The 12003-nt window shown below is 36.8% G+C and overlaps 1 protein-coding gene across 3 annotated transcripts in view; it reads left to right on the top strand.

Moving 5' to 3' along the window:
* Positions 1 to 11977, top strand: part of EXOC3 (exocyst complex component 3) — a 28528-nt gene extending 16551 nt beyond the window's left edge. For 2 of the 3 annotated variants that reach the window (XM_049830207.1, XM_049830209.1), the window contains 8 exons: positions 1081 to 1206; positions 2749 to 2849; positions 3327 to 3437; positions 4156 to 4306; positions 6278 to 6400; positions 8987 to 9148; positions 10452 to 10579; positions 10999 to 11977. In XM_049830207.1, the coding sequence (XP_049686164.1) occupies positions 1081 to 1206; positions 2749 to 2849; positions 3327 to 3437; positions 4156 to 4306; positions 6278 to 6400; positions 8987 to 9148; positions 10452 to 10579; positions 10999 to 11170 (1074 nt within the window). In that variant the 3' untranslated portion in view covers positions 11171 to 11977. The remainder of the gene's footprint in view (positions 1 to 1080; positions 1207 to 2748; positions 2850 to 3326; positions 3438 to 4155; positions 4307 to 6277; positions 6401 to 8986; positions 9149 to 10451; positions 10580 to 10998) is intronic. The other variant, XM_049830208.1, reaches the window with a different exon arrangement.
* The last annotated feature ends 26 nt before the right edge of the window (positions 11978 to 12003 follow it).

Genomic DNA, 12003 nt, shown 5'->3' with positions numbered 1-12003 from the left:
AGAAGAAAACTACAGGTCTGTGTTTGTTTAACAGCCTTTCTTGTGCAGGAAGATCATAAAGCTTTCAGTTTCTTCCTTTATCGTATCTGCTGATAGTTTTGACCAAAAGATACTGATTTAATACATTAAAAAATGTAAACATTTTAAAAAAATAAATATACCTATTTTAGACTTTTTTGCCCTTTCTGCGTACGCCTACTGGTTGTGTTTAATTTTGCAGGTAGGGCATGCTAATATACCTGTGAAGTATGAACTTTTATATTACTCGGGGTTTTAACTAAATGTGAACGAAGTGGAAAAGAGGCAGAAACCTTCAACCCTTTGAAAACATAGGGATAATTATTTTAGATAGACAGAAAGCAAATAATCCAATTACATATTTAGTAAACATGCTGTTCTTTACTAACTACTCTTGCAAATACGTCCATGGTATCTGTGTCACGCAAGTGATCAGAAAACTGGCTTAATCTAGTTCTAAAAACGGTTGTTCTTAACGTCTCTTTGCTGTATAATGTGCTTGTCAGATGGGAGGAGAGCCAACTATTGTATCTCCATCACTATTTTCTGCAGCACTTAATTTCCAAGAAATGCAACTCATTTAATCTAATCCTGGGTTTTTGTCCTCAAAGGTCTAAAATGTAGGTAAAAGGAGCTACAAGCAGATATGTGCTAATTTTCCTATGTTAAGTATTACCCTAATTTTTTTTTCAGTTGTTGAAAAACTCACTTTGAAACCTAAAGCCTGAGGCTTAATAAGTGCTTCCAAAGTTAGTAAATGTGTTGATTCTGACAAACTGACTTGCTTTTTGGCTTTGGAGCAGTCCCCTTTCAAAATGTGCCTAAACTTGATTCAAACTACATCACTAGTTTACCAGTACTAACCTTTGTCTTTGTCAATGCAAATTTTAATTTGTATAAGTTACCTATATCCTGTAGGGATGACAAGAGTGGTCAACATTATCTGTTACTATGTGACTCTTCATTATGGAAATGGCTGCTATTTCACATATTGTAGTGGGTTTTTTTGTTGTGTTAAATTAAAAAATCTTTTATTTTCCTTGGTTGCTTTATTTAATATAGTCTAACATCATTGGCTGGCTACGAAAAGCACTGGAGACAGATAAAAAAGACTGGATAAAAGAAACTGAACCAGAAGCAGATCAAGATGGGTACTATCAGACTACGCTCCCAGCTATTGTTTTTCAGGTATAAGAGAACTTGGTTATTGTAGAAAATCTGCAGAAGCAGTACATGGATTTGGGGGAATGGAGGGATGGGAGGGGGAAACCAAACTGTTTGGAATGCCATTGTTTCTATGTCTATTGCAGTATAGATTTTTTTCCTGTAGAGTTATTAGTTGGAGAGGTTGTTTCTTTTGAGGTTTTTATTTGCCTTTTTCACTTTAACACTTAGAGACTTCGTTTGTATTATGTGTAGATTAGAAACATATTTTTACCAGCCTATTTAGTTGATATTTGTATTTAGTTAACTGCTTTTACTTAGTAAATTTTTAGGATAAGCTTACCAGATGAGACGTTTACAAGTTCTTATAATATTTTTTGTTAAGACGGTGCTGAGGCAGTTAGGCATGTATTTGTTCCTACAGATTATTCATTATACAAACACCTTAATACTGGAAAGAAAAGTTCTGTTGAAGATCAATAATGTTGCTGTTTAAACACTACTTCAGTCAACATTAATGACTGTCCAAATTCTTAAATAGCCTCAAAACAGAAAAGATAAAGCTCTTTATAACATCTTTTAAAACAAACAAACAAACAAAAGGTACCACACAAAAAAAAACCAAACCAAAAACAACCAACCTCCACCACCCTATTCTTGGTAGTAGAAATGGAGAGTTTTTAAAGTGATCTTTATCAACCAGAAAAATGTCAGCTTATTATGCTTATTTTGTAATTTTTCTTTACAAACATTGTGTTAGGTACCTTCAATGAAAGATAGATGGTCTCTTCTTCCTGCATTTATTTCCCACTTTATTTTTTTTCCTGTCTTATACCAGGATTTTTGCTACATTCTTCCACATTTGTATTAGTGACAAGGTTGACTTCATCCAGTCCTTTTCAGAAAGTGTGTGATGTCAAGGAAACTGGTGGCTGATTGGCTCTAGTGTTGTGCTGTCAAAGGCTGCAGTGTTGAGATTGATGTAACAGTGCAACTTGCAAAATCAGCTCAGCATAAAAGCAATGTTTCTACCTGGCTTTGCACCCTTCCTTTCCAGTCCCCCTCCTCTCAAACACAGTTCCCTATAGGTCACCTAGATCTTGTACCTAGTTGTGTTTCTAAAGTTTAGGGGGTCCCTTCTACTTCACTAAGGTGAACTTACTACTTTCATATATGGGGAAAGCAAAGGAATTCGAGTTTTAAGGTTATGCATTACTAGCTGCAGGAGCTCACCCAAGAACTTCGATCCACTGTAAAGCCAAATTCCTACTGAATTAGAAATATTAAGTACTCTTTTTGCTGAAGAATGCAGCTGTTTTCAATATCAGGAGAAAACTGCAGCATATATTAATAGTTGTCAGTAATTTATTAATTACACTTACAGAAGTAGTCATTTTTTGTTTAGTCAGCAGCAATTGTCTGGGCTTGTTTAAAAACAAACAAACAAAAAAACAAAAAGCATATGTAGAGCTGGTGCAAGTGAGAGTCTCCAACAAGACAGGAGTTCTGTCTTTTGTATACTACTGATAAAGGCCTCTCTTTAAAACTAAACTATTTTTAACTTAGATGTTTGAGCAGAATCTTCAGGTGGCTGCTCAGATAAATGAAGATTTGAAAACAAAGGTACTCCTTCTATGTCTTCAACAAATGAATTCATTTCTAACCAGGTAATAATTTTTAAAATATAAATGGTTTATCCTGCCTCAGCCTCTCTTTGTTCCTACAATTCCAATATTTGTTTTTCCTATGATTGTTTCTTTATTGCTTTGTCTGTGTTCCACATCCATGCCAACCAAGCCTTTCTTCCTTTTCCTTTTCTTGCTTCTTTCTCCCTTCCCCATTTTTGCTGCAGAAGGTCTTCTGTGCTAGTGAGTGACACTTTCAGTTCCTCTGTACAAATGGCTCTAATTTTTGGAGTCAATTCCACTTTCTTTTATATCTCGAATTTATATCTCTTTCTCATAAGGAAGACAGAAAAAATCTCCTTGGCTGGATTCTGCCCAGAACAGACTGACTAAACACAAGCAACAAGCCCTTTGCAAAATACTTCTAAATACCTGACAGGCCCTTGTGGAGCATTTGGTCCTACAGGTGTACTGAAGTTATTTCTGTCTGTTTAATGCCATTCCTTGTGTATGTTACAGGTACAAAGATGAAGCACAGTTGTATAAAGAAGAACATCTTAAAAATCGTCAGTATCCTCAATGCTATGTTCAGTACATGATTGCAGTCATCAACAACTGTCAAACCTTTAAGTAAGTCTGCATGTTCTTGCAGTATTGTGAGAAAAATAAGTATTGATATTTCATTTGTAATACTACATGTTCCCAGGACCTTCTCTTCTTTTGTGTACAAAGAGGGTTTCAGTTAAGATAGTTTAGCTGACTAAAAGACAACAGGTTTAAATATATTACTGTTCTAAGAGGCAGATATTCCTATGTGATTGCTCTTTCCTTTGGCAAGCCAAGCCATTGCCCCTCACCGGTGAAAATCCACTTGTCATTCCAAGAATTTCATTGCCAAAGAAAAAATTTTCTTCAGCTTTTATAATTTGAAGAAGTCATCTGAGTTAGTTTCTCTGGAGCCTGCCATCTTCTTACATTTGATCTCTCACAATGATCGAGGTGAACTGAATTGGAGAAAAGTAATGATAGAGCTTGCTCTATTAAGAGTATGAAAACAGGATTGCTCATGTTTCAGTGTTCAGCAATCCAACCCCATGTTCATCTATATCTGCTGCCATTCTCAAGTCTACAAATCAGCAGCAGTTTGTTACCAACATAGAATTAGTCTAAGCTGATCACTCTAAAATCATGCTGGAGAGTATTAAGGCTTCCAAAGCAAGCAGCAGGCATTATTTCCCCTTGCAAAAATAAGACTGTCTACTATGTCTCTTTCTGTGCACTCCAGAAATTTAGTCGCAGTGCAATTGTGCATCAGTGAATGATGAAAAACATTTGTTATTTGTCACAGAGAATCTATAATCAGCCTGAAAAGAAAATACTTAAAAATTGAAATGGAAGACACATTGTCAAGCAGTCATACAAGCATGGATGCAACTTTAGACATCATTGCCAAAGAAGGATGTTCTAGTCTGCTAGATGAAGTCTTCATGGATTTAGAGGTTAGAAGTTTTTTTCCTCAAAAAAACAGAAGTGTTATTTTATAAGGAAAAATAATGCAGGGATGAAGTAGTTACAAAGCCTTTTGATTGCTAAACATATTTTATATATGGTGTGCTAGCAAAATGTCAGTAAATGTCAGTGTTGTTCTTCAGTGGTATAGTATGCACGTAGGAGACTGAAAGGTTGCTTAATTATATTTCACAGCATGACTTTAGGCAGGTGCTTTGTATATAATGAACATTTTCTAGCAGATTGTACTTAGTCTTATGTAGTTGAGTTCTAAGAATTATTTGGGAAACTACTGCTGATACTAAGTTATCATATTTGTATAGGTGCAGTGTACCTATAATTAAGATAGTTAATTTACTCTAAAGGTGGGCCCTTTCTGACTGATATATTTCCATGCTTAAGAATTCTAGCTTCTTCTATAGAATCCCTCAGGAGAAAAAAACCATCTTTTAATTACTAAAAAGAAATTAGGAGTATGGGGAGGAAGGCAGGGAAATCAGAGAAATGGCAGGGGTGAAGAAACTTGCTCTGGGACTTGTTAGATTTTTAATAATATTTTGAACTAATGTAAACACCTTGAATGACTCACATTAAGAAAGATGTGGGAGCAGTATTTATTTTAAACTTGAAGCTCTTAAGCAAAACCTTTATTTCTCATTAACTGTGCTCATTGATGATGATAAGACACTCCATCTACTCTAATGACCGTTCTTTGAAATTCATTAACCTCAAGCTTCATGTCACTATTATCATTTATAAAATACTGTGCTCTAATGTGTAAATAATTTTTCCTCTGGGGAGAGCAAAGCAAGACGGGTATATAGATTGTTGTGGTTTAACCCCAGCCAGCAACTAAGCACCAGGCAGCCGCTCACTCACTTCCCCCCCACCCAGTGGGATGGGGGAGAGAATTTGGAAAAAAGGTAAAACTCATGGTTTGAGATAAGAACAGTTTAATAGAACAGAAAGGAAAAAAATAATAATTATAATAAGAACAATAATAAAATGACAATGATAATAAAAGAATTGGAATGTACAAATCAAGTGATGCACAGTTCAATTGCTCACCACGCGCTGACCGATGCCCAGTCAGTTCCTGAGCAGTGTTCCTGTCCAGCCCCACTCCACCCAGTTTATATACTGGGCATGACGTCACATGGTGTGGAATACCCCTTTGGCCACTTTGGGTCAGCTGCCCTGGCTCTGTCCCCTCCCAACTTCTTGTGCCCCTCTAGCCTTCTTGCTGGCTGGGCATGAGAAGCTGAAAAATCCTTGGCTTAGTTGTTGCTAAGTAGTGTTTATACTAAAACATCAGTCTGTTACCAACATTATTCTCATACTAAATCCAAAACATAACACTATACCAATTACTGGAAAGAAAATTAACTCTATCCCAGCCAAAACCAGGACAAGATGTAAAGAATACTGGAATTATGTATTGTGGAATTCTGGGAAAGGAGTAAAGTGAATAGGCCACCAGGTTTGGTATAGGCACAGGAAGTTTGTGGGGCCATCAAAGAGGAAATACTGAGCAGTCAGTAGCAGTTTAAGAAATCAAGCATGAAGTTGCATTATCACAACAGTTTGAAAGTGTCTCATACTTAAAATTGGAATCACCAGCTCTTATGTCAGTTTTGTGTTCAGACCTTAACTTTTTTATTTGGCATAGATATTTAATTAGAGAATGTAATAAAGGATTTTAGAGAACTCATATGAAACAAATACTCAGGTTAGTGCACTTGGTTTACATACCCACCCAGTGTGTATGTCAGGGTAGCACTCTGTGGCAACTCTCATTCTGACAACTGATCACATCATTTTCCTACACTAACTGCTTATTCCTTTTGAAGGAGTGTAGGTTAGAAGTGTAGGACGCTTAAAATTGTCTCCCATTTTTTTTTGTAACTGCAATGATATGAAAATACCAAAAAAATTTTCTGATCAATTGTTTACCTTCTCAGCCACATCTCAATGAGCTGATGACAAAGAAGTGGTTGATGGGGTCTAATGCAGTGGGGACTATCTGTGTCACTGTAGAGGATTATTTCAATGACTTTGCAAAAATTAAAAAGCCTTATAAAAAGGTAGGTGCAAAATATTCTATGATACTTTGCTAATGTACTCTGAATATCGTGTTGGTTTGGAATTTCTGAATACTGAATGGAGTTCAGAATTGGAATACAGAAATTGGAATTGATTCATCACTGTAAATGAAAAATGTTCATAATCATATTGCAGAAGTCTGAATCTAATATTTCTCGCATCTTTTTTTGTGCATAGCCATATAATATTGTCAAAGACAGATCCGAGTTGCAGATCTTAGTCCAGAAAATGTATTGGCACGTTACTAGATTGTATTCTTACCAGCTGGTACTCTTCTACCATTCCTCAGAAGTTTCTACTCAGTTAAAATTAGCTCTTCTGAAAAGAGTTTTGCTGGCCTGTAATTACTTTTTTATAAATGCACATTCTGTAATTCCTACTTTCAATGTGTACAAGGAGGCATAGTTAAATTGGTGCCATAAGGTTTAACAAATGCATAACTCATGTTTAAAGTGCTGTTAAAGCAGCATAATGTGCTAGGTTAGGTTGTCTTCCCCCCCGCTGTGGTCTGTCAAGGATATCTGGATTTCTTTATTATCCTTTAATCTTTAGTATTATTGTACTTGTGTTTAGCCTTTATTGAATTAAAGTCAGTTTTGTGTAGTTAAGATAGCATGTCTTAACTGATTCACTAAGATTTAGAAAATGTTTGAAGCTGGCAAGATTAGGATTTAGGCGAGGTCTTTGAACAAGCCCTTACTAAGTAGCAGTGCTTAACAGTCTCAAAAGCATACACTTACTCTTTCTTACCTGAACTCCTAAAGAGGTAGAGGGGACTGCTCAAAGTTCCTCTGATGCCCTCTAACCTTCAGTATTTGCAGATCCTAGAGGTCTTACTATGTAAGTGAAATGATATGCATTTTCAGTCCAGAAGTACACAAAAGAAGTTAGGTTGGTCCCAGGATTAGTCTATATCCATGGAACAGCTCGCTTTTCCAGATTTGGTTTGTTACTGTGAGGTAATAGTGCTTGGCATGAGCTTCTTTAAGTGTTAATACCAACCTCTGCAATCACATATGTTTCAGCATGTAGTGGTTATTGCCACCTTATGGGGAAGATGATGACAAACACATTTTTTGGCATTCATCATACCTGCTATTCCACTGTCTCCCAGCATGAAAAAAATCTCCCACACATGACACCGTATGTTCTAGCACTGGATGGGACACACTTTTGTTGCCCTGGTTTGGGGTGTGCTTTTTTTCTGGGTTTAAAATATTCTTGGTTAACCCTGTTTTGAAAATCCAGTTTTTGATAGTCACACGAACAGAGTACCTGCAAAAAGACTATAGCCCAATGGAAAGGACACTGTTCTGAAGCGGGGGACCTGGACCTTACAGTCGTTCTGCTTTGTCATTTTCCTCACATGTAAAGTGAATGCCCTGTCATCGTGCTGTTGGCTGTTCTTGAGTGTTCTTTTTCTCTGTTGTAGTAGAGCTATTCTTCACTTACTTTTTTCAGTGGGATGGGGCATATATGTCAGTCTCCCACAGTCTATTCTGTGCAGTTAATTTTCCTCTGTGTAATTGGCATCAATTCCACCAATGCAAGAGAAGCCATCCATGAACAACCAGTAAACTCTCATATTTTTGCAGAGTCTTGAGAGCAGGACTTGAAATCATATTTTCTGTGTCCTGGATGAGGGCTGTGACTTCCAATACTTTGCAGTCTGTTGTTTTCTCTCTTTTTTTATTTTTCCTTTTCTCTCTTTCCTGAAACCTTTCACCAAAATTTTGACTGAAGAACTTGTTGATTGAAACTAAAGCTTGATATATACTAATAAAATATGATAAAAAGTTTGCGGCTACCTGTTATGCAGGCTTTTCTTAATCATAAGTAACTTTGCCACTATGCTTGGGGGGGGGGGGGGGGGAGGAATACCTGAGGACTTGCATTTAAGGACTCTCCTTACACTACTGTTGAAAAAACATGAAATGGTTTTGGGTTTTTTGTTGTTGTTGTTCTTTTATTTCCAAACCTCAGCATTACTCTTGCACCAATATCAGATCCTTCACTTAGTAGCTATTTCCTATAAAAAGACAAGTGCAGAACAGAAAATCAGTCAATTGCTGCTGGCTCTCCAGGCTTCTTACCAGACTTGACCCAGAGCACAGATAATGTAAGCAAGATTGCAATGTTTTATGCAATATACTGGAGTTATCTAGCAGAAGCCTCTGTGATGGCTGGTCATTCCTTGAGCAGATAATAGAGAGCAAGGCTGCGAGCCCAAGCACAGGTCTGTTCTAAAGATCATCCAAATTATTTCATGTTTGTTCTTCTGTCTTTGGTGCTCCTCAAAAATAATTCAGACATGTCATTAGAGATATCTTGGTTTTGTTGTTTCTAGTAATTGGCACATCCTTTTCATTAGGGAAGGACAGATTTTCATTTCTGTTAGCATTGTGAAAATCTAAAGCCACTCAATATGTGTAGTATAAGCAAAAACTGTACTGGTGATTAAGTGCAAATACATATTTCAAAGCCTATTAATTGTTCAAAGACTAACAATAATGGCTACATTTGCAGGTATCACTGGCATAATCCACCACCTTTTTCTTTTCTTTCAGACAATGACTATTGAGGCCCATCGGAGAGTAGTTGTGGAATACATAAGAGCAATCATGTTAAAACGTATATCTTTCAAGAATGCAGAAGAGAGAAAAGAGGGTGCAGAAAGAATGATCAAAGAAGCAGAACAGTTCAGATTTCTGTTTAAGAAGCTTGCAGCTGTAAGTATTTGCTTTGAGTAATGCCGTTAACCTGGTAATTTAGAATAAACCACACACATTTACTGCTTGGGGAAAATGGCTAGAGTTAGATCTCCATGTCTCCAAAATGTTGGGTGATTTGTGAATAGCAAGGATGCCAGCTGAGGGCACAGACAGCGTTTCTGAACACACACAGGCCTGCTGCTAAAGTTCCTGTGCACCAGTTTCTACTGCTTTGTGTTTATACAGCTCTCTGCAGCTGAATATTGGAATGGCTTCACGGAGGTAGGTACCCTGAATTTTTAATAGCAAGTGAAAGAAAAAAAGCAGTTGTTTGCTAAAAACCAAAAATAATTGGGCTTTGCTTTTCCTGGCAGGAAGAAAGGGCAATACTGCATCGAACAGATGCGGTTACTTACTACCTAAGTAGCATGCAGTGTATTAATTTAGAATCAACAAGACAAGTATATTGATCCCATTTAAAGTGCCATAGAAAAAAGGCCAAAAAAGGTATTCAAGAAAGAATGTGCAAGATAGGCCTAATATCAGTACTAAATCTTTTTTAACAGCATAAGGAGCGGGAATCTGCCAGAAAGCTCCTAGGGCCAACAGATGACAAAATGCAGTAAGAATGCAGATAAAGATAAAGCCTGAAAAACTGGGCATGCATGGAAGAGGCAGTGTTCATCTCTGCTCACTGTGGAACATGGGGCAACTCCTGCATAAGAGTTCTTCATTATGTGGGATTCTGTATAACATCTATTTCAGGTCAAGGCATTGATAGAAAAGGTTATGGAATAAATGAAATGAACAATACCAGATCAGCAGGACCAGATGACCTGGAACTAAGAGCACTAAAACAGTCCAGAGATTAAATAGCTATGACAGTTCAGTTGATCAGTTGTTGAAAGCTGCCTTGGTGGCCAGATGACTAGAAGGAAGCTAATGCAGGGCCAATTTTTAAGTAATGTTTCAGAAGAGATCTGGCTTTCATGTCAGTTATTCCTAATGTTTGTCCTGGCACATCAGCAAAAGTCAAAGACTAGAATGTATCGCCATGTGGATAAATACAAAATATTGTTTGTAAGACATGACTTTACTGATATTCTGAGGGTAGGTCTCTGGATGGAGAACAACAGGGAAAGAGGGAAGAGGCTTATGGTGACAATCCACAAATACTTTGTTTTCTTAATGTCTGAAAATTCAGCTGTTTGAGGAATTCAGCAGCATTGTCAGACAAAATACTAATTAAAGGATTGTTTGTAGATATTGGGGGGGATTGCTTTTGTTTTGGGGAATTTTTTTTTTACTTTTCATCTTGCAGGGCTCTGGAGAGGACACTGAAGGACTCTGTGACATCATTGAAGCCATTGCAGAGGTTATCAAGCTAACTGATCCTTCACTGCTTTATCTGGAAGTTTCAACTTTAGTCAGTAAATACCCAGATATCAGGTAATTCTCTTTGCCCTCAAAGTTCAAAGAAAGATAACATCACAGTTTCTTTGTAGTCTTGGAGAAATTTTAAAACAATGTGTAAATGTGTTCATATTTTTCATATTTTAGAATGTAGCCACTTCCTTATGAAAAATAATGCTAATATAAAATGCATGTGACCTGAACTAGGAGATACAGCAAAGGAAAAATGAAAATACTTCCATTCTGTGTTTTGGGAGGATAAAATACATTTTAGAGTCCTAAGAGCAGCCAAAATAGTACTTTATATTGAGCTGGAAAAGCCAGTTCTGAGTGACAAGAGATCTGATTAAGAATGAAACTAAGTGAAAGGATTGCCAACTAAGTGATATTTTTGACAAAATCTTACTTGTGTGAAGTTTCCTGCTAATGCCAGTTTTATCATTTTCCTTTGGTAGGGATGACCATATTGCAGCTTTGCTGACAGTGAGAGGCGATGCCAGCAGAGATATGAAGCAGACTATCATTGAGACTTTGGATCAAGGTCCAAGCCAACCAAATCCAAACTATGTGCCAATTTTTAAAGAAATTACAGTTCCTACTCTGACTGTGCCAAAACTTCTTAAGTAACTGGCAGCGCTGTGTTTGTGTGTCATCGCTAGTCTGGGATCAACAGGTTTGAAATACTTGAGGGCAAATTTGGCAATGCTGTTCGGAGTAAAGTTCAATATACACTGATACTTGCTAGGCATGTTTCTTTCTAAAGACTTGGATGTGGGGAAATATAATAAGATTTCTGAAAGAAGATGGATGTAAAGGTCATGTCTGAAGAATGATGCTTCTACTGGCCAGGGGGCTTTTTACTGACCCGTTTGTTAGAGCCGTTTTTGCTGTCAGCAAATACATTTTTCTTGTGGAATATGTTTGCACGGTGCACTGCAATGCCGTATAAAGATGTTTGTACCAAAACCAACAGAACTGTATTAGTGCTGGATATACTAACACATGTCGCTTGCAATACCTAAGCAGACTCCTTTAGAACTGTCTTTATATGGCACTGCATTGAGCATATATATATATTAATGTCCTCAGTCCACTTTCACATTATACTTTGTGTATTTACTTACTCTGGTGTAAAATAGTTTATTGCAGAAAACTTAATTATGAAATCAGTTTCCTGAGTTAAGGGACTTAACGGAATTGCTAGCGTGCAATTTGATTATAGCGTGAATAAAGACACATGAGGTACATTTTTTTTTTTATTGATTCACTAAAAACAGCACATAAAGCACCACCAGTTCAAGAAAATGTTAAAGCATTGCTACCTTTAGCTATGTATTCTTTGCATCCTTATAGATTTACAGATGTAAATCTTTGTTTTGTTTGAAGTGTGAATAAACTTTGGATTTAATAGTTTTCTGAAAACACAAGATACTGTTTTTTATTTCCACTGTATTTTCAGA

This window comes from Accipiter gentilis, chromosome 27 (genome assembly GCF_929443795.1).
Source record: "Accipiter gentilis chromosome 27, bAccGen1.1, whole genome shotgun sequence".
NCBI lineage: Eukaryota > Metazoa > Chordata > Aves > Accipitriformes > Accipitridae > Astur > Astur gentilis.
The sequence above is the reverse complement of the archived record's forward strand: the minus strand, read 5'-3'. Positions and strand labels throughout refer to the sequence as shown.